The 23,813-nt window shown below is 38.4% G+C and overlaps 1 protein-coding gene across 13 annotated transcripts in view; it reads right to left on the bottom strand.

Moving 5' to 3' along the window:
* Positions 1-23,813, bottom strand: part of Relch (RAB11 binding and LisH domain, coiled-coil and HEAT repeat containing) — a 95,877-nt gene that overhangs the window by 42,942 nt on the left and 29,122 nt on the right. For 7 of the 13 annotated variants that reach the window (XR_005492251.2, XM_039090853.2, XM_039090854.2 and 4 more), the window contains 8 exons: positions 23,386-23,589; positions 23,192-23,283; positions 22,322-22,621; positions 19,915-19,990; positions 18,790-18,885; positions 18,619-18,642; positions 10,483-10,595; positions 143-233 (listed from right to left, as the gene is read on the bottom strand). Coding sequence is in view for 12 of the 13 variants with exons in the window: in XM_039090853.2 (XP_038946781.1) it covers positions 143-233; positions 10,483-10,595; positions 18,619-18,642; positions 18,790-18,885; positions 19,915-19,990; positions 22,322-22,621; positions 23,192-23,283; positions 23,386-23,589 (996 nt within the window). In the remaining variant the exon portion in view is untranslated. 13 annotated transcript variants of the gene reach the window in all.

Here is a 23,813-nt window from a genome sequence, read left to right as displayed (position 1 = left end):
TTAGGATGCCTCTGTCTCTCTTCACACTGTTTTCCCAGGTTACTAGTACTTGGCACAGGAGTTAGTGTTTTCTAAGTATCTGCTGAACGAATGTATAAAGCAGGGTATTCCGAGTATTCTTTGTGCAGAACAGTAAACTTACCTGTTCCCAACACTGTGGTAAAAGTTCAGCCTCCACACGTGTTGGTCCAACATGACGTGCAAATGCCACACAACCTGTCAGTATCATTTGCCTGAAAAATAATAGGAAAAAAAATTTCTTGAATATGCATTAGAAAATACAACTAAAAATGAGTTAAAAGTTAGGAACAGTGATACCCCCTTTAATCCTATCATGTAGGAGAAAAGGTTCTGAGTCCTGCATGACCATGGTTCTTGCCCCTGGAGCAGAGCCGGCAGGGTGTGACCTCCATGAGTGCTGAAGGTTGTATACTAATAAACATAATTTGTGTTTCTCCTTTGGGAAATATTCCCCTCGTTAAGGTTAATGATTCCATAATAATTAATAATTAGAAGTAGTGAGGATATATCTATGTTCTTAGCAAAAATGGGAAACGCTGTGACTGTCAGGACAGCCCTTAAGACTGTGGGAAGAAACTCTAAAAACAAGAGTTTGAAGACATATAAACAGGTTTTCTCAATTATAAAATATATGGATGCAATATGAACTATATGAGGGGTTTTATGGACCCAAAAGAACAGAAGCAGCTGCAGTATAAGCCAGCTCATCAAAAAGATATTAAAGAAGCAGATACAGAGATTTGGGGAGTAGAGGTTGCAGGGCAAGATCCCATCCAGCTAAGTTTATTGTATGAGCTTATTACAAAGGTAGGCCCACTCCTGAGTTCAAGGTCAGTCTGGGACAGAGCAAGGTTAGACCTAGGTGTGCTGGAAATGGTGAGCTCAGAGCAAGATATTACCCAGTAGCTTATTGTTTGTGCATACAAAGGCAGGCAGATCTCTGAATCATTTGCCCTGTTTAAAAAATGTACTTGTCCTTTTCTAAGAATCAAGGGGCTAAGGTCATAAAATGCTGATTCATGTGATAATCAGAAGGGAACCTGGAGTGAAGCGATTAGACTCGACATGTAAATAAGACTGGGCTTTGCTCTGTGAGAGCTGAACTATCTGGATGAGCTGTTTGGAGAGTCAGCAGGAGCAGGACATGGTTGTCAGCTTGCACCCCACCTCATTAACTCAGAGTCATTTCTTTTGCTCCTCCCAAACACCCCTTGCTCAGGACTCTGCCCTTTCCCCCAGTCGAGAAAGGTCCTTGGCAGCAAGTTAGACAGATCACTGTGAGTGGAGGCCAGTCTGGTCTACATAAGTTTCAGGCCAGTAAGAGACACAGGGTGAGACCCTATCTTAAAACAAACTCAAACCAAACCAAACTCAAAACCAAACAAGAATATATCAATTCTAGTTATACTTATTACTATTTCCCAACTGGTCAAGTTAATGCCTTTATCACTCTCTGTTTTAATTCTCAGTTTCTTTTTGATTTTTCCATTTCCCCCGACCTTAGGAAGTCAGGTAAACTAAAGGGAATAACAGGAAATATAACAAGAAATTCTGTCACTTGCTTCCTCATAAGAAACTTCAAATAACTGGTACTAATTAGATACATACATGTATATGATCCATAAATGTTTGATAATTGCGGTTATTCAATTTTCTCAGAAAATGAAAGAAAAATCTAGGGATGACAGGGCGCACTTATAAGCTCAGTTCAGGGGAGGCAGACAGCACAATCTGTGTGCTCTCTGGCTAGTCAGCCTAGCCTGTTCTCTAGGCCCCCAAAGGATTATGTTTTAAGGGTCAGGTCTGGAGCTATACGTTAGTGGTAGAGCATCTGACTATCACTCGAGTCTATGGGCTCAATCATTAGTGCCAACAGAATTAAAATGGCAGATGATGCCTGAGGAAAATAACCAAGTTTCCCTCTGGCTAACGTACATGCACCCCCAGACAGTGGTCATGTTCATGGGCACACAAATTTTAAGCATTTAAAATATTTCTTCATGATATACATGTACGGAGACTGAAATCATGAAATCATGTATTATTACTATACTAACCACATTCAAACATCAATAGGAAAAAGTGATAACTCTGAAATGGCCAGATGGATACGGATTCATAGCACCAGAAATAGGCTATACAGTGAAAAATTAAACTGATTAAGCAAATGACTTAGCTAGAAATATAGTATTATTTATGGTTATTGTCAAAGAACTAAAGAAAGCACCATCATGAAGTGTAAATTAAGTTTTACTGGGATATTGTTAAAGAAATCTGAGATTAATTAACTAAAGTAACAAGTGGTTATGTATCAATCAAACAAATGCTAACAAACATTCCTATCTACTTGTCATTTTATAATATTGATGATTGTTAATTTATAAGTCTTTTTTAAAATAAAAAGTTGTTTTTCTGTAAAACAGTAGACACTGATGCTTAGTTCCTGCCACCAGGTGGCAGTAGTTAGGTTTAAATTCTGCCTTGCAAAGTTAAGACTACAAATTCAAAGTATTTTATTACTAAGTTACCAATACAGGGAAAGACAATTTTTTTAAAGAAGAAAATGAGATATTCACTTTCCTGTATAAGATCACCAAATTGTCTTCAGAAAACATTGAAACTGAATAGTATCCCCAGTGACCTAATTTCCTCATCCCTGCTTGTTTAGTGCAGGCTGCTAATGTCACCTGACTTTGGCTGTGTCCCCATCCACTGCTGCAGAGTTCCCACTTGATGGATGTTGAAAGAACAGATCTGATTCCCTCAGAAGCTGGTGTGAACCTGAGGAACCTACATAGCGTCACTCAAGTACGCTTGTGATGGGCAATAAAGTTTTGGAAATACTGTAGCCAGTGAACTTGCTCCTGATCTTCCTCAGGGACTCTGACAACTAAAATGGCTTCTTTTCTCAATAATCTTGAGAAGATCAGGAAAAATAAAGATGCTAAATTCTGTTAGATTCTGACAAAGAGCCAAATTTACAGATTGGCTAGCTGTTATAAGACCAAAGTAGGTCCTCTCCTACAATTGGAAATATGAGCTTTTTATAGCTTCTGTTTTAGGGTATAAATTTTGTATGTATGACTAGCAATCAAATCACTATTTAGATCAACCTGTGGGTTGTGACCCCATTTGTGGTTAATCTACCCTTTCTCAAGATATCATATTAGATATCTTATGTGCCAGATACTTATAAGCTTATAACAGTAGCAAAATTAAAGTTACGAAGTAGCATCAAAATTGTTTCATGGTTGGAAGAGTCACATGCAGCATTAGAAAGATTGAGAACAATTGCTTTAGAAGAAAAGAAACTTCTATTTCTTTCTTATTTATTGATTGTGGCCTAAAAACTGTACTCCTCTCATAGCAACTGGTTTAATGATAAATCAGTGATGCAAATATTCATGCAGCATTTTTATAAATACTAATTATTATGAAGCCATATCATGCTCATCTATGTAGGAAAAATGGGAATTCCTAAGAGAAAGCATGAAGAAAAGCAAAGATACTATGAAGTAGATGCTCTCAGGTAATTAATTCATAAATCCATAAACTCAACAGGGGTCACTGGAAACAGAATGAAAACACTGTAGAGATTCCCTGTTTATTCAATACACTGAGTAATGACTCCTTTATTCATTTGTACATAACTTCAGAGTTAAAGCCTTTTTTAAAAAAACATTTATTTATTTATTATGTATACATCATACAGCTTTCTGCCTGCATGTATGCTTGCAGGCCAGAAGAGGGCACCAGACCTGATTATAGATGGTTGTGAGCCACCATGTGGTTGCTGGAAATTGAACTCAGGACCTCTGGAAGAGCAGACAGTGCTCTTAACCTCTGAGCCATCTCTCCAGCCCCGAGTTAAAGCCTTTTATAGTGAAAGGGAAACTGGATTTCACCATCGAGGAGCTGACTGAAACCAACTTTCAGAGATGATAACCTTCCTACTTTGAGCTGAGTCAAAGAAGGATGGATAAATGCATTGATGGCTACGTTCATGAAAAGTGATTATAATGGGAACGTCTAAATGAAAGCAACATTTTGAGGAATTGCTAGGCTTTTTATATGAACTTCTATAAAATTATACTGAGTAAAATATAAAATAGTAAATGGGTCACTTGGCTCTCAAGGTTATCACACTGCTGATAAACTCACGCCTTTTAGAGACTCTGATGTCTTTCAAGATATTTGATATAGTCACATTAGAGGAACATGTACATTTACACTCTGTCCACCACTGTATATTATGAACTACTATTGAAGAGTTCTGTGAAATTGTTAAAAACAGATGTCTGAGCAAACAGTTCTTCAGTCCTGCAAGAGGCCAGACAACACAGTAGTTTACTGATATTTTAATTTATCATTTACAACATATGCTCACTTTTTAGTAGTATTACTGTAAATTTGAAAAACTTGCATATTTTACTCTTCTTTCTACTATCTTGTTATTCTAGACTTTTCTTTCTAAGACTTGATTTCTTTGGGTTCCTTTCTGGTTATGGGATAGAATTGAAGACCCAGAACTAAACATATATACCTATGGACACTTGATCCTTGACAAAGAAGCCAAAAACATACAGTGGAAAAAAGAAAGCATCTTCAATAAATAGTGCTGGCACTAATTGGAGGTCTGTATGTAGGAGAATGAAAATATTTACCACCTTTCACAAAGGTCAAGTCCAAGTGGATCAAAGACCTCAACATAAAACCAGATATACTAATGTAATAGAAGAGAAAGTGGGAAAGAGCTTCAAACTCATTGGTACAGGGAAAAATTTTCTGAACAGAACATCAATGAATTTGGCTCTAAGATCAACAATTGATAAATGGGACCTCACTTCTGTAAGGCAAAAGACACTGTCAATAGGACAAATTGGCAACTTGCAGATTGGAAAAAAACTTGATTAATGCTACATCTGACAGAGGACTAATATCCAAAATATATAAAGAACGCAAGAAGCTAATCTCCAAAAAAACCAAATAACCAAATTAAAAAGTGGGGTACAGAGCTGTAGAGAGCTGCGACGTGCCACGCCTCAAAGATGGCGCTGGTTTCCACCTTCCACCCTCCCAAGGGTGAGCGCTCCTTGCAGTAAACAAGTCCTTATTTGGCTATGTCTGCCTGGCCCGCTAGCTTCCGCATAGTGACAGCCTACCTACATGACCCATGTGGCTTGCTAGGACTGGCCAGTGCTAGCTATTTAAGTGTGGTGCAGGGCGTTCCCCGGGAAGAGGGAAGAGAGAGAGTCAGAAGGAGAGAGTCAGAAGAGGGAGAGAGAGTCAGGAGAGAGAGAGTCGGAAGGGAGAGAGTTAGAAGAGAGAGAATCAGAGGAGAGAGAGTCAGAAGAGATAGAGGTCAAAAGATTGTATCAAGGTTCCTGAGTAAAACTGCTTGAAGAAGATCTCCTGTGGTTGTGTCTTCCTTGCTGGTCGAGGTTGGGCACGGCAAGTGGTGGCCCGTACGGGGAATCCTCGAATCCACCGTAAAGGGACTCAACTCTCTCCAAGATCAGAACTTCTTGCAATCAGGGCAGCTCTGGAAAGCTCCCAAGGTAAGGTGGGACAATAAGGACCGCGGGAAATAAGCGGCTATAAAGTCTCAGGGTAGTGAGCAAGTAAAGTTCGCGGTAGCAGCGAACCGAAAGTAAAGTGAGCGGTAGGAGTGAACCGAAAGTAAAGTTCACGGTAGCAGCGAACCAAAAGGAGACAATAAAGTTCCCAGGTTTTAGGACGAGGGTTAAGTTCTCGGATTGAGACAATAAGGTTCCCAGGTTTTGGGACGAGGGTTAAGTTCTCGGATTGAGACAATAAGGTTCCCGGTTTTGGGACAAGTCGCAAAGCTCTCGGATTGAGACTATAAGGTTTCTGGTTTTGGGACAAGTTAAGAGGGACGTAGCTTATACCCAGAAGAGAGAGAGAGAGTCAAAGAGAGAGAGAGAGTGAAAAAGAGAGAGAGAGAGAGTCAGGAGGGAGAGAATCAGAAGAGAGAGAGAGTGTCAGAGGAGGAGAGTGAGTCAGAAGAGAGAGTCAGAAAGAGAGAGTCGAAAAAGAGAAGGGAGAGAGTCAGAAGAGATAGAGGTCAGAAGATTGTATCAAGGTTCCTGAGTAAAACTGCTTGAAGATCTCCTGTGGTCGTGTCTTCCTTGCTGGTCGAGGTTGGGCACGGCACAGAGCTAAACAGAATTCAAAACACAAGAATCTAGAATGGCCAAGAAGCACTTAAAAGAAATGTTCAAAGTCCTTACTCACCAGAAAAATGTATATTAAAACAACCCTGAGATTCCACTGCACACCATCAGAATGGCTAAGATCAAAAACTCAAGAGACAGCACATGCTGATGAGGATGTGGAGAAAGAGGAACATTCCTCCATTGTTGGTGGGATTACAGACTGGTACAACTACTCTGGAAATCAATCTGGTGGTTCCTGAGAAAATTGGAAATTGTTTTATCTGAAGACCAAGTTATACCACTCTTGGGCATATACCCAAAAGATGCACCACCATACCACAAGGACATGTGCTCCACCATGTTCATAGTAACCTTACTTGTAATAGTCAGAAGCTGGAAACAAGGTAGATGTTCCTCAACTGAAGAACGGATACAATAAATGTGGTTCATTTACACAATGGAATACTATTAAGCTATTAAAAATGAGAACATCATGAATTTTGCAGGCAAATGGATGGTACTAAAAAATATCTGAATGAGGTAACTCAGACCCAAAAGGATATGCATACTCACTGATAAATGGATATTAGCCAAAAAGTACAGAATACCTACAGACCATAAGAAGTATAACAAGCAGAAATGCCTAAGTGAGGAGTTTCAATCCCACTTAGAAGGGGCAAGGAAACAACCATGGGAGGTGAAGGGAAGGAGGGAGGGACCTGGGAGGAAGAGGGGACAGGGAGGAGAAAAGGGGAACAGGATTAGATATGGGGCGGGGGCAGGAGGATGCACAGAGGTCCAAGAGAATAAATAGACATGAGCACCCTCAATGGGTGGGAGGTGGAGGGACCATCTAAAGAGTACCAGACCTGAGGTGAGATAGTCTCAGGACTCATGTGGGAGACCTTAGCCAAAAATGCCCAAATTAGGGAAAGAGAACTCAAAGAGTTCACATTAGGGCTTCAAGTAGAAGGATGGGGTTACTAACTCACAGTCAAAATTCCTGAACCAGAATTGTTCCTGTCTAAAAGAACTGCGGGGACAAAAATGGAGAAGAGACTGAAGGAAAGGAGGTATAATGACTGAACCAACTTTGGATCCATCTCAGGAGGAGGCACCAAGGCCTGACATTATTATGCTATGATATGCTTACAGACTGGAGCCTGGCATGGCTGTTCTCAGAGAGGCCCTACCAGCAGCTGACTGAGACCGAGGCAGATACCTACACTGAGTCATTGAACTGAAGTCAGGGACCCTGATGATAGAATTAGGGGAAGGATTGAAGAAGCTGAAAGGGAGAGCAACTCCACAGGAAGACCAGCAGTCTCAACTAACCCAGAGCTCCCAGAGACTGAGCTCCTAACTACAAGCTTACAGAGGCTGGTCTGAGGCCACTGGAACATTTGTAACAGAGGCACCTGGTCTGGCCTGCGTTTAATCCTTGAGGGCCTTGAGGCACCAGGGAACATGGAGGTCCAATGGGTCCCTCTCAGAGGCAATGGGAGGAGGAATGGGGTGAGAAACTGTGGGAGGGGGCACAAAGGGGGGACAATGACTGGAATGTAAATAAATGAAAAAAATTTAAATTAAAAAGTATACTAAATAATGTTTATAAATATTTCTACATTTTCATACATGTACCAGTCTCACTGTAGTATACTTGATAAGGATTAATTTCATTGATATTTCATAGATGTATCCTTCATTTACTATGCTCATATATATTGTGAATTTTCAGAATCACTGCTACGCTTACAGTATAGTGAACTTTTTTCTCTTTTTTACTTGATTTTTTTATTTACATTTGAAATGTTCTCCCCTTTCCCCCACCCAACCACCCACCCCTTCCTGCCTCCCTACTGACATTCCCCTACACTGGGGGTGGGAGTGGGTACAGCCTTGGCAGAAACAGGGGCTTCTCCTTCCTTTGGTGCCCAACAAGGCCATCCTCTGCTACATATGCAGCTGGAGCCATGGGTCTGACCATGTGTACTCTTTAGGTAGTGGTTTAATTCCTGGAATATCTGGTTGGTTGGTATTGTTGTTCTTATGGGGTTGCAAGACGCTTTATTTCCTTCAATCCTTTCTCTAACTCTCCAATGGAGACCCTGTTCTCAGTTCAATTGTTTACTGCTAGCATCCACCTCTGTATTTGTCATGCTCTGGCAAAGCCTCTCAGGAGACAGCTATATCAGGCTCCTGTCAGCATGTACTTCTTGGCATTAGCAATATTGTCTAGGTTTGGTAGCTGTATGTATATGGGGTGGATCCCCAGGTGGGGCAGGCTCTGAATGGCCATTCCTTCAGTCTCTGTTCTAAACTTTGTCTCTATATTTCCTCCTATGAATATTTTTGTTCCCCCTTCTAAGGACTGAAGCACCCACATTTTGGTTGTCCTTCTTCTTGAGCTTCATGTGGTCTGTGGATTGTATCTTGGGTAATCTGAGCTTTTAGACTAATATCCACTTATCAGTGGGTGCATATCATGCTGCTTGTCTAAGAACAAACTATTCCAACTTTGACTTGCTTTGAGAGGCAGGAAGAGGCTATACAATAGCTTATTCCTGAGATACTTTAGGTATAGGAAATACTTAATGTTATGTGCTATACTGAATCTAGGATTGCTTTTTTTAGTATTTGGTTTTCTTTTTTCTCATTTTGAGACAGGGTCTCTCTATAAAGCCCTAATAGGACTCACTATGTAGATCAGGTTGGTCCCAAACTAATGGAACCACATGCCTCTGTCTCCTGAGTATGGGATTAGTCATGTGATAGCTAGCATTGCTGCCTCAGTACTTATTTTCTCCACAATGAGAATTTATGTTATTAAAAACATTTGAGATGGCTTGCAAATTCATTCAAATGAAGTTAGTTGTACACTTTCTTGAATGCTTTCTGGCCTTTCTTATAGGCTTATAGGACTTACCAAAGACCACATAATTTGGTCAAAATGATGCCACTTGCACCTTTCTTTTTGTCTAGCTCTTCTTACTGGCAAGGATCTTGGACTGCAGATGAAAGGAGGGCAGAAGCAACCAGTTTCCCTACATAAATAATGGTTGTCTGACTCAGTGCCTTCCACACACAAAAAGGTAGCTCATCCTCTCTTTGAAGGGTCATTTAGTGGTTTTCCTAGTCTAGCTTCATTTGGGGACATCTATTTCCCAAGTACATCTTTCTCACAAATGCTTACTGCTTATACTTTACTCCTCACATCCAAGTAGTTTAAGTCTTCACAGAAAATTCCAAATTGAAAGAAATATTTTGAAATGCCAACCAATTGACACTTCAAACCAGAAAGTCTCTTAAAGAAACGAATCACTTGCTTTCTGTTGGAGAAAAAAAAAAAAAAAAAAACCAACCAAGGAAAATCCGAAGAAGCAGCTCAGACATGTTGGTAGATAAGACTAGATTCCTATTTCCTATCTAAGGATACTAGAATGATTACCGAGTGGGGTCAATTTCCTCCATGTCACCTAACTACAGCTTCTTGCACTTTGTAGATAAAGGAAGAGCTGACTCACCTATACTATACGGAAGAACAGTAGCAAGGTTTATACTGCTTGATCTGTCTCTTTATAATGAAGTCTCGACTATAACTTAATGCCTCTCTTTAGAAATGAGAAAAGTGTATTAATAGATTCTAATTCACAGAATTTCCAGATCAGAATATAAGATAGCTGTGCTAATATCCTTCAGTACTTACATGGATCTAGAGACCAGGAGGAATTAACCATTAAAGAACAAGGTACAGATTCATTTTACAAAGACTTAATTGTCAGTAATTACAGTATAGGGGCTCTCAACAGGGTTTGAACATACTTTTCATAACTATTTCTAGTTCATGAACTTCTTTATTTCCAGAGGCTTAACTTCTCAAAATGATTTCCCTATTATTTGTTTATTTGTTGGAACAAATTACAGGCTCCTTTTCAAAAAAAGAGGTGAGTAGAAGGAAAGCCAACTGGATGACAACACTATTGAAGTCATGTCCATGATACAACAGGAGAGCTCCAGCACACTGAAATTGTTATTGGGAAGGGAAAAAGGCCTGGAGATTAAATCACTAAATATGGTGCTCATTTAGCATTTTTTTTTTTTCCTTTTCTTTTTTCGGAGCTGGGGACTGAACCCAGGGCCTTGCACTTGCTAGGCAAGCGCTCTACCACTGAGCTAAATCCCCAACCCCCTATGGTGCTCATTTAGGAAAATCCAGTATGTCAGCGTTGCATTTGTTTTTTTTTTTTTTTTTTTTTGGTTATCATCCCTGAAGAAGTAAACCCACCTTTGCTCATCATCTGGCCTCTTGATCAAGTTGAAGAGTATATGGAGGAGCTGATCTCTTTCTTTAGGCTCAGGGTGTAGGCACGCTGTACACAATATGAGAGGAATCAACTCCTAAAGAAATATGAGGGTGGAGAAATTCAAATAAAAATACATTGAAATATATTCTATTTTTTCTTCAGAATATCCTTAAAATCTCAAAAAATCAAGAGTATCAATATAAAAATGTATATGTTGTTTATGCAGGAGGATAAATTACAGTGTAATAAAAGGTTCTTAAGATTCAACTAACTTTATTTTCTTATCCAGTATTGTCCAAGTCTCCACTAGGCTATTTAACTAAATTAATATCCTACCATGTGACAAACTGATACTTTAATTCTTACAGCGAAGTTCACTATCTTTTAAAGCTTCAAAAATTAAAAAAAAGAAAAAGAAAAATGAACAAAACAAAACTTTTTCCCGGGACTGGATATTCACGTCAGTGCTAAGCTTATATGTGTATGAGTAAGGTTCTGACCTCTACTAAGAACCACATATACTACCCCCAACAACAACAATAAAATCCCAAGTCAAAAGCAAAGACAGGAAAACAAAAATCAAACTAACAAAACCTTTTTCCAGACAAAATGACAAAAATTCCTTTCCACACTACAATATGCTTCTCTTAAGATTAGATATAACTCAATATTTTGTGCCCTTTACATTTAATAATGGCCTAATTAAAAAGACCATTTCTGGGCTATTGGTGCAGGTCAGTGAAATATTTGACGTTAAACTATACTTCACTACACAGTCAACATGTAGAAGTAAAATAAACAGTTTTTAGGAAAGTAACTGCCATTTTTCCTCCCTAGAAATATATGAACTTAAGGTTGTTTTACATTTTCATTTAGACAACATTCTGAACCCTGAATACATTATGCTTCTCATTTGAGTTGATTTTGAAGTTTCATGGAGGGAAAGAAGTTCAAAAGAGAAAAGATAATTTTGGAGAAAAATACTTTGAAATATAAGCATTTTAAAGAAATCACTACAATATACTGTGATATGGCGAGAAGACTCTTTCCCATTTACCTAAATATCTGCCCCAAAGTGTCAGCAAATTTAAACTGAGAAGTGAACATGTAACAGCTTATAGGCAAAGAAAATAATGCTAACACTTATGCTGTAATAGAAGCATGTTTTCGGTATTAAATTGCTTCCTTAGAAGTAGATGACACAATTTTTAGATTTGGGATTGCATCTTAATGACTAAAAGTTCTTTATTATTTTTCAAGGTTTTTAATACTTGGTATTAAATTTTAATTAGCTAATATACATTTTAAATTTGAAGTTATAAAATCTAGCTAAGAGGAACGACAAAGAAATATAAGGAGTAAAAAGTCTAATAGTGATTCTTACTAGAAGCCCATGTGGCTCTTAAGATTAAAGAGCAGCTGAAAAGTGGCAGAAATAGTAACTTAAAGGGCCAGTAAATATCTTCAACAAAATCATAAAAGAAAACTTCCCTAACTTTAAGAAAGAAATGTCCATAAACGTACAAGAAGTCTACAGAACTCCAAATAGATTGGACCAGAAAAGAAATTCCTCTCATCACATAATAGTCAAAACATCAAATGCACAAAGCAAAAAAAGAATATTAAAATCAGTAAGGGAAAAGGTTCAAGTAACAAATAAAGATAGACCTATTAGAATTACAGCAGACTTCTCAACAGAAACTATGAAGCTAGAAGATCCTGGATAGATGTCATACAGACCCAAAGAGAACACAAATGCCAGCCCAGGCTACTATGAATGCCAGCAAAATTCTCAATCAACAGATGGAGAAACCAAGATATTCCGTGACAAAACCAAATTTACACAATATCTTTCCACTAATACAGCCCTACAGAGGATAATACAAAACACACATGAAAAAGGAAGAAATTAATCTTTTCACAACAAACCCAAAAGAAGAAACACACAAACATAATTCTACCTCTAACAACAAAAAGATCAAAAATGGAGCTGATAGCAGATGCTGGCGAGGATGTGGAGAAAGAGGAATACTCCTCCATTGTTGGTGGGATTGCAAGCTGGTACAACCACCCTGGAAATCAACCTGGAGGTTCCTGAGAAAATTGGAAGTAGTAGTACTTGAAGACCCAGCTATACCACTACTGGGCATATACCTGAAAGACACTCCAACACATAATAAGGACACGGCTCCACTATGTTTATAGCAACCTTATTTATAATAGCCAGAAGCTGGAAAGAACCCAAGTGTCCCTCAACATAAAAACAAATACAGAAAATGTGATATATTTACCTAGTGGAGTACTACTCAGCTATTAAAAACAATGACCTCGGGGCTGGGGATTTAGCTCAGTGGTAGAGCCCTTACCTAGGAAGCGCAAGGCCCTGGGTTCGGTCCCCAGCTCCGAAAAAAAGAACCAAAAAAAAAAAAAAAAAAAAAAAAAAAAAAACAATGACCTCATGAAATTCACAGGCAAGTGGACAAAACTAGAAAATATCATCCTGAGTGAGGTAACCCAGACAAAAAAACAACACACATGGGATGTATTCACTGATACGTGGATATTAGCCCAAAAGTTCACAATGCCCATGACAGAATCCACAGACCATATGGAACTTAGGAGGAAGGAATACCAGGGTTTGGATGCTTTTTCCAGTCCTGGATGATTGTGGGAGGTGGAGGGAGGCAGGGGTGGGGTGGGGATGGGAATCTGGGAGGAATAGAGGAAAAAGGGGTACAGTATCAGGTACTGGACAGGGCAGGAGAGAGGTACAGAGATATGTAGGGTGAAGTGAGGAATTGGGGATTGTCACTGTAGTGTCCTAGATGCCAGGTTAAGGAGAGGCTCCCAGGACCCAACAGGGATGATTTTTAGCAGAGAAGTGGAGATAGAACCTGTAGAGAATACCTCCAACAGATAGGCATGGTTCCTGGTCAAGGGATGGGGCCACCCACCCATCTCAAAGTTTTTAACCTAGAAATGTTCCTGTCCTAAGGAAGAACGGGGGCAAAAAAAAATAGAGCAGAGACTGAAGGAAGGGCCATTTAGGGACTGCTCCACCTGGGGGTCAATCATGTCTATAGATACTAAACCTGACACTGTTGGTTTCCAGAGACATCTGCTGACAGGAACTTGGTGTAGCTGCTCCTTGGGAGGTTCATCCAGCAACTGAACAATGCAGATGAGGATACTTGGAGCCAACCATCAGACTGAGCTCAGGGACCCTGGTGGGAGAACTGGTGGAAGGACCGGAGGAGCAGAGGGGGATTGCAACTCCACAGGAAGAACCACATCAACTGTTCGGACCACCCAGTGCTCCCAGGGACTAGACCACCAACCAAGGAGTGTATCTGGAGGGATGGTTCCAGATACATAGACAGCAGTGAATTGCCCTGTCTGACATCAATGGGAGGGAAGGCCCTTGGTCCTGTGGAGGTTTGATGCCCCAGTGTAGGGGGATGCTGGAGGGGTGGAGCGAGAAAGGGTAGGTGGGTTGGGAATCACCCTCATAGAAGCATAGGGCAGGGGGGAGAGGGAGGTTGTAGGACGTGGGGCTTGTGGAGAGGCAACTGGGAAATGGAATAGCATTTGAGATTTAGACAGATGGAATGATTAACAACAACAACAACAACAACAACAACAACAACAACAACAACAATCAACCCAAAACTAATGCTCTCTTCCATTTCCTGTATCCTCTTCCTACATACTGTATACGTGGATGAATATTTAGTCTATATTATTAAAATATATTTTACTCAATGTTCTCTTTTTGTTGGAAAAGTAAGAAAAATATTTATGGTAATTATAACTCTAATAACATTAAATCTAAAAGGTACTTCCCCCCTATGTTTTTCCGATTACCCATTTTCATTTCATGTGTATGTATGTGAGGCATGTCTGTATCCCAAAACTGATGTATGGTATCTTCCTTAACTGTTGGGGTAGGGTGTTTCGATCAAAGTCAGTTGACCATAGGCCAGTTTACTTCAGAGATCTCGTTGTGTCACATGTCTCTGCCTTCCAAGGCTTGGTTTTTATTCAAGGGGATCCAAACTCTGATACTCCTGCTCTTTTGTCAAACAAGCCCCTTAATCTCTGCATCTGTTTGTCTGTCTTTGTGCGTATGAGTACGTGTGTCTGTAACTTGCCACATTACAAGTGTGGAAGCCAGAGGACAACTTCTGGTATTATCACCCATGAGACAGTGCCTCACTCACCCACCGCTGAAGGGAGCCATATGTTTCTGGTGATTTTCCTGTCTCTACTTCTTATCTCTCCATAAGAATGAAATTATAGTCACATGTACAGCAACTGCCACCCCACCACCCCCAGCATCCACTCCTCACCACAACCACATGAAGTCAGAGAGAGGGTTTCTCTGTATAGCCCTGGCTGTCCTAGAAGTCAGTCTGTAGACCAGGTTGACCTTGAACACAGATCTGCCTCCTGCCTGCTGGGATTAAAGGCATGAGCCAGAATCACCAGCTCTATGTCTGGTTTTCAAATTGGTCCAAGGCACCATAAGTCAGGTTGTCAGGTTTATAAGGGAAATCACTTTATTCACTGAGCCATCATTCTAACTCTGTGTCCATACTTCGAAGGAACAAAAATCTTAAATTTTTTTTTTAAAGATCAAAAATTTTTTTTAAACTTTTAAAAACTTTTGTATATCTGAATGAGCATATGTCAGGTGTGTGTGTGTGTGTGTGTGTGTGTGTGTGTGTGTGTGTGTGTACACCCAGAAGCCTGGAGATGGAGTCCCTGGAGTTGGAGATTCAGAAGGCTGTGAAGCACCTTGTGTGGGTGCTGCAAACTGAACTGGGTGTGGGAAAGAGCAGCAAGTACTCTTCAGCTGTTTAGCTATCTTTCTAGCCTCCCTTTGAAAGTTTGAAAAAATACTGTGCAGTTGTACTAGATAAGGAGGGGATAGGAATCTAAAAAGGTTCTGAAACAAAATGAATGTTAAGATGTTGTGGAGAGGGTCATGAAGCAGTAAAGAGTTTCAAAAAGTAACCAAAAATTTCCAAACTAAGAAAGTCCAGCATCAGAGACTTTTCAGCATCAAGCCTACTTAAACTAATATGGGGGAGGTGAGGGGGCGGAGCGCAGTTAGCAGTCCCTAACGCATTCTATGAAGATATCCTAGCCTGATTCCCAAACAATAGCAGAACACTAAAAGCTATAGACTCTTATTAATACAAGCATAAAAATGTCTAACAAAATACTAATCCAATCAATGGTACATTTAAAAGATTATTAACCACAAAGAGCTATACTCCAGCAACTTAAGAATAAACATAAAACCAATATACAACAAATACAGAACAAAGAGGAAAAAATCAGTATCATATTCATACATATGAAAAAGCACAAAACCAAATTTAATGCTTTTCCTGATTGGAAAAAAAAAAAAGAAAAATCTCACGAGAAAATTCCCTCAACCTGGTAATGAGAATTAAAATAAAATCCCACACTCATATAATACTTAAAGGCAGAGAGGGCCTGAGAGCATCTCTGCCCATAGAAGACCATTCACAAATGTGTTTCTGCTTCCTAATGACTGCCATTCAAAATTTACTCCTAATCCTACACAGAATACTTAAAACACAGGAATAAGTAAAGGGTACTCAGGTTTCCAATTTCTACACGTTAGCAATGAATAATCTAAAATAAAATGTAACAAAATATTCCGATTTGTAACACCAACCAAAAGAGTAAATGGTGAGGAGAGATGTAGTGAAAGCAGTTAAAGCTCTGATGTGGAAGAGAAGCTGAGCAGGGATGGAGGGCGCCTTTAATCCCGCTACCTGGGAGGCAAAGGCAGGTGGGTCTCTGAGTTTGAGACCCTGGGTCTACAGAGTGAGTTCCAGATTCAGTATAATTTCTTTCAAAATCCTCATGACCTGTTTGTACAGAAAAGGAAGCTAAGCATTAAAATACATAGATACAAGGGTCCTCAAATAACCAAGTGATATTGAAACAGGTAAAACTGGAAGACTCAGATATTCTACTTACTTAACCTTACTAAAAACTAGAGTAATCAAAACAGTGTGCGAGTGGCTTAAGGATGATGGATGGATGTGTGTGTGTGTGTGTGTGTGTGTGTGTGTGTGTGTGTGTGTGTGTGTGTGTGTGATTCTAGACCTAAACAATCTATGGCCAGCTGATTGTCAACAGCAGTGGCAAAGGCCTTCAATACGCAAAATTTTTTCTCTTGAACATATGTCAGCTCAATAATCTTAATATAAGAGGTTAGACTATAAAATGATTTCAGGTTATATGTGATAAGGATTTCATATCCAGAATATATGAAGACTTATACTGTCAAAGCTAAAACATATGAAGACAGTCTAGTTAAAAATGATTGAAGGACTTGGAAAATATATTAGAAGTTAGTAAAATTATATGTGGAACGGGGAAAAAGGGTTTGTGTTGTATACCTTTTGTTACTTGAAAAAGGTTAATCCATGTTAATATGTATTGCTTACAAAAGTCTTAAACCCTATCTCTAATATAATATAATCAGATTATTATAATCAATAATTGACTAAAGTTTTTAACTCTGCTTATGCTGAAAAAATACACAAAATTTGGAAAATAAACTCCAAATACCAATCTTTTAATCATAAGAGCTCTTTAAAATTTAAGACCTAAATGGGTGAAATATAAAAATGAAGTCAGTGTCAAGGATAGAATGAGATAAGGTTTGCTTCTCTTTTTCCCTCTGGTGGCACTAGGGATTGAACCTGAGTCTCATGGGTGCTAAGCGCATGCTCTAAGATTCTGTCCTTCTAAACCCAAGGATTTGTTTAAGCCAAGCTGATATTCACCTTACTGTTTACTAACCTCATCTTGAGAAGCTACAACTTTTAATTGAGTGGAACAAGATAAAAATAATTATACAGAGAATAGGATCAGTTCTTCATGAACCTACAAGAACATTCAATAGTTTTCAACATAAAAAAATTTAAAATCAGCCAGACAAGTATACACACACACACACACACACACACACACACACAGTCTGATTATTGATGATGCATATCTATAAATACTTCATGCAGTACAATCAGATTTTAGTTATAGAAGTGTTTTCTAATTAATATGGGAAATAAAATAGGCAAAACTGATCTCGTAAGAATCAGGCTTGGTAACATGTAAAGACTACTGAGGAAGGACAGTGGGATGCAAACAGTGATTCATAACACGGACAACATTACAAGCCGAGAAGAGGAAAGCTCAAACACCACCCTGCCAGGCAAAACTGCAAAACAATCTGAAATTGGACACTGATCCTTCAAGATCTAGAAAACTTCCATACATAGTATTATCTTATAATCATTTTAAACTAGATAAAATACAGCTCAATGCAAAAATAGTTTTAATTTATTTAAAAATTAAAAATACCTATAAGGATGTAAACTTTCAAAACCCTAATATCCTTTCTTGAGGATCAGTATAAATTTCTTTTGTTTAAGTAGATAACTAAGGTCAGCTTTAAATGGGTTTTGCCAATGCGTTATGTACCTATCATACTGTAGGTCCCGTGATTAAGTGGTAAACATTGACACGATAATACAAAAACATTTTAATCTTTAATGGATAAATATATATAAATGTGTAATAATAATTTATAACTATAAAGATAACTTCCTAATATGTTCTGGGCTCATGGTCTAGGTAGCATGTACTAACATGTACTTGCAGTTTTATCCAGGATATTTAAAGCATCTGTCAAGAATGTAAATACAAAAAAACCTTTAAAAGGAACCTTAAAAGGTTATCATAATTTCTATCACCACTGTCCTATCATAAAATAATTTATTGTCAAACAAATATAATAAAACTAACGTAACAGGCAGTTACAAATACATCTAGAGAAAAGTTATATTATTAGTTATTCATCTTGGTTAATTTTCAATGAGTGTCAACTTTTGTAGGTATAGCAAAAGCATCAGAAGAACAGAAAAAAAATAAATTAGTGTTTGGTAATATGAAAAGGTCTACATTCATGACACACAAATGGACCTACAGTAATAGCACTGCAGAAGCTAGTAATAATGCTTTAAGCAAAGTTGGAAACCATGAATCCCATGCAGGTTTACTGAACTCACCTGACAGAGATGTAAAACCATTCTCTAGGAGCAGAGATGCATGCACAAAAGTAAGAATATGATTGCAAGTAACAGACTTAACAAACTAAAAATATAACACTACATTTCACAATGACCAAGATGGACCACATGATGGGACTCCTGGGATGAAAACACGTCCATTTGTCTTACCTCTCTTTTTGCTAACAGCACATTAGGAACAATGTGTGGCAGGCAGCGTCCCAGCATTAACATAACACTTTTTTCACTGTCTGCAATCCTAGACACCTAGAAAACCAAAAAGTTAAAAAACTGTGGTTGACCTCTGTGCACAAAGGTGGGCAAAAGTTTATATTTTGGATCTTGTCACCTTGATGTAAACACATGTTTGAGAATTATAATTCATACCGATAATAACATGATTGCCCCAGAAACATCATGTCTGAAGGGCAGTCATGGAATAAATATGCTAGTATCAGAGGTAAGTTGGGTATGAGGGATACCGTCTAATGTTTATGATGTTGGGGCTAACACACATTAAGCAAGTGCTACCAGGGTGCTATTAAGTGATACTAAGCTATATTTCTAAATGCTAAGAACAACACAAAAAGTTATCTATCCTAGCAGGCAGGGGAGTTGTACAGTAGGGTATCTATGGTGATCAACAACAAATTAAGTATCACGAATTAGCTTATAGAGATAACATAATTTCTGAATGCGTCCAACACACAAAAAAAATCTGAAATGACAGATGTCAATCATCCTATTGCAATGGATCTTTGTACACTGATATATTTAAATGCTATAATGTGCATAAACATGTACAATCCTACATGTCAGGAAGAAGAAATATTTACCTAAAACATGCGATAAACTATTATAAATAAATAGTAGTGAGACCTGGAGTCACAACGTGAGACCTGGAGTCACTACGTTTTGGTTCTGGGAAGAAGGGATAGTCCAGAAACGGGCTCCTCAATGGTTGCTTCTTCGTTTGAGCTTTCTCTTAAAATATCCCCAAATAGCTACAACCATGCCAACAGCTTGCATGAAGAAATGCATCATGAGTGACCCAAGAAAGCTGACTTAATTTTACAATAAAGTTTTCTAGAATACAAATGAACCAATAATCAGGTGCCTTCCTTACTGCTTAAAATTTTAGGTACTATTTCTTTAAAAATTACTTTTAAATAACAGATTTTCAACTGTGATGAAATCAGAGCATAAACATTTTATATGAAACCCTATAAGCAAGAAAACAAATGAACCCGCCCCAAAAAGTAGAGATGTCTTATAAAATCTGTAATATAAACTCACCTCTGATCCTAACCGACTATCTGCTGACATTCGACAAAAAGAGAGTAGTGCTTGGTGGAAAGCAGGTGACAATTTCCTACAAAAAATAATGGGGGGTCGAGGGAAAGGAGAGAGAGAAAGAGAAAGTGAGAGAATGAACCCAAGAATTAGCACTGCTATCTCAGGAGGAAGGAAGCTGCATATCAGCATATGGACACTCACAGCCCTACAGTAATCCCCAAGATTCGTGTTGCCCAGATCTCTCAGCTACCAGACTTGATGGATATAATCATAACAGAAAAACACTGCCTATTGCAAGTAGCCTGATGAAAAATAAACGACTGGCCCTTAAAGTGTTAGTGGATTACAAACCAAGTGGCACAGCAATCCACAATTACAGAAAATATTTCTGCAATCTAAAATGCACACTATCTCCATCCTCCATGGCTTCAGTGAAGCTGACAAAAGTTGAACAAGACAGAAAGCTGAAAAGCTCTGCAATTGTGCTGATCTATAATCACAACTTTAACCTACCAAAAACTATGTAAGAAGGCAATGTTCAGTGAATATTACTGATGTAATTTAAAGGAAAAACAGTGGAAGGGCAATAGAATATTAACTTACTTTTACAGTTTAAAGAATAGTCAAGTTTATCTTTGTTTCTACAACACTATTGTTTATTAAATAGTACTCATAAAGTTGACTGTGGGTTGCTCATATGCTCCATCTACAAAGACAGGACCAAAACTAAAACTCAGAAAACACCCCCCAAAACAAACAAAGAAACAAACAAAAAAACCCCAACCAAACCCCAAAGCAAACAAACCTGTACTTAGTAGGACACCACAAAGTTGCACTAATTCCATGACTCCAGAGCTAGAGAGCTGTCTCAAGGCTTGCTTGTACCCTTGCTCTTTCATGTACTGCCACAGTCTCTATCTGGAAGGGGCCACAATCTACTCACTTGTTGAAACCAAAAACTACAGACTAGTCTTTCTCTAAACCTCACTGGACTTTTTCCTTTCTCTTCACTTTAAATCCAATAAACCTTTGAGCTTTTAGTTTTCTTGCAGATCTGTTTCTCCTATTTTCATTCCTGATGCTCTCTTTACCCACTCATCCTCCAATTTCTTTGCCTAGTTAACTTTTTGTAGCCTTCAAAACTTACATTAGATGACATTTCTTCTTTTGATAACTAGGTTGTGTGCTTTGATTATGTGTTCCCAAAGCAAGACCTATTCTCTTATTTTTCATGCTTTAGTTTTATTGCTTCACTGGCTCTCACTCATATGTAATGCTTGTGCATGAAAGAATTACAGTGTGTCTCATTCAACAGTGTATTCTTAGTAGCATGGCCTGGCACACAGTTACGACCCACTGAGTGACTATAACACCATCTACCTCCAGACTATAAAGAACTATATGGATGCTCTTATACAGAAGGACTTTATAAGAGCCATTACCACTGAGCACCACAATATACATTTCCATGATTTTTATCTCATCCACATTAGAAAAAGCCTCTTTTAGCATTGCATACCCTATTCTAATTTTTTGAGCTCCATGTACACAAAGACGACTATATCTGATAGCTACAGAAGGTTGTGATTCATGAATGGGAAGCTTCGTATACTAACAAATCTAGTCTTTCTCACTGATACTGAGGATCTGTAAGTCTAAATCAAATTAGCTATGATTTTAAAATTTTATCCCAATGTTGGTTATACTGTGCCTGTTTTGCTAAACAAGTCTGTGGCCAAAAGTACACTATAGGACTAAGTGAGTTGATATATACTAGGCACTTATGCGTGAAAAACAAATTAGTAAATAGTCCCTTAATAGCACTTTTTTCAAGTTACAACTGAAAATATTGAAAATTTATGCTTTGTTTTCTCCACTAAATAGTTTGATCACAAAAAATGGCAGCCGTGGTTTATAATTCTTTCACTTCCCGAGTTTAAGTACTACAAGCCAGCAAAAATTAAATGAATTAATGAATTACTTCAGAGAATCTTAATGGCACACTACTAGTAATGAAACAGATAAAGAAAAAAGGACTAAGAACAAAACTATTTTATCTTGTTTTGTTATAGCACAGGCAACTATGCAGCACTAAAATCTGAGTTTGATTTTGAGAAAAAAGGTAAGAAGCATGGAGGGGAAGGCCAAGAGCACTTAGTAACCTATAGGTTACTTATAGCCTTATGCACTTGACAAAGACAGAACTTGTTAATGTATGGTTTTTTTCTCTTTGATATAATTTAATAATTATCCTGTTTTGACATATATATTCTACCTATGTGCTAAGCATGTCAAATATAAGAATTTGTAACTCTGCAAAAGGTGTTGCAACATGAACTGAAGCTCTTCCGGCCTGGCAATGCACAATAATGAAAGACATGGGTCAAAGCCCAGCATGTACACTAACCTATTGGGCTGATCGAAATGGAGCGTGGCTTTACTTGATACAGAAGAAGGTGGCAGCTCTTCTCTTTCCTTTGTGGGGAAAGAATCTGATGATTTCTCTTTAGGAATAAAGGAATCAGCTCCATCTGGTATTTCAAGATGAACATCCTTGGCTTTTTGAATATCCTGGTCCGAACTATTTACAACTGGGCTCTGTTTACTGTCTTCAGAATCTTTTGGGGACGGCCAAGCCAAGGAAGGCTGAACAGAATCACCAACTGCTGGGGTGGTAAAGTGTTCAGTCTTGAGGATGTCCATCTCACTGAAGAAAGAAAATTCCCAGAGAACGATTTCAGTTTTGAAAGCTTTGACAATAGTATCCGCCCCCAGAGAAGGGGTGAATACAAGCAGAACATAATAAGGCAATTAACTGTTGAGTGACTGAACTCTTCTGCACAAGAGCCATTGAAGCTTCCTAGTCCTAGTGTAGCTGCAAACCATCAACCAGGAGGAGGAACAGTGGCCTTTAAGTCTGCTCTAGAGAAATCTCCTTTTGAAACAGGGAGATCATCCCATCAAACCCACTTAGTATTATAAAAAGTAAATGAAATCATGAATGATTAAATATGAATGCCACTAATTTGGAGTTGCTTTACTGAAACTGACAAGACTTGGGTAAGTTAAAATTTAAGTATAAGAACACCACATCAACCTAGTTTATAGGTGAAAGGAGGTATTTTGCTGTTTTAAGTACAGAAAATAATTAAAAGGCTTTAATAACAGCTATGTGAAAATACTAAGCCTTAATACTGAAATCCTGCTTCATATAGCTATATAACCTGCCAATGTCAACACAAACTTTAGGACTTAGAAATAACAACTAAGTACTAACCTTTCAAGCCTTCTGATTTGCTCCATCAATGACCATTTTTCATTATTTAATAAACTAATTTTATCTTCTAATTTCTGTACTAGCAAGGAGTTCTAAAAATCAAAGCAGGAAAAAGAAGCAGAAACTCAAGATCTCACAGTAACATTTTTACATAAATGTTTTGTGGAAATGAGTACTTAACTGGTATTTCTCACCTCTATAGGCAGGGGAGTATCAAGGGTTGGAGGGATGTTGCCTAAAACTGGTGTAAGAGGCTCTAATTCATCTTCATCTACTCCACTGGCCACATCCACAAGATCTTTCCCAGTCACTTGATGATTTCCAAAGTCTCGGTAAAGTTGTAACAAGTCTGGGGGTTTGGGAATGTTTAATCCTACATCATCCCACAATTCAAAATCCTAATGGAACACACACACACAAAAATCATTAAAACAACAACAACAACAACAACAACAACAGCAGCAGCAGCAACGACGATGACAACGAACCTTTGAGAAGTTGGTGTGATGGCTCAGTGGGCAAATTGGATGACCTGAGTTCAATGCCTGGCACCAATATGCTAAAGATAAGAAAACCAACTCTAGAAATCTGTTCTCTGATTTTTCCCATACACAAGCCTGTA

Source organism: Rattus norvegicus, chromosome 13 (assembly GCF_036323735.1).
Source record: "Rattus norvegicus strain BN/NHsdMcwi chromosome 13, GRCr8, whole genome shotgun sequence".
NCBI lineage: Eukaryota > Metazoa > Chordata > Mammalia > Rodentia > Muridae > Rattus > Rattus norvegicus.
Note: the sequence above shows the minus strand (reverse complement) of the source record. Positions and strands in the feature narration are given on the sequence as shown.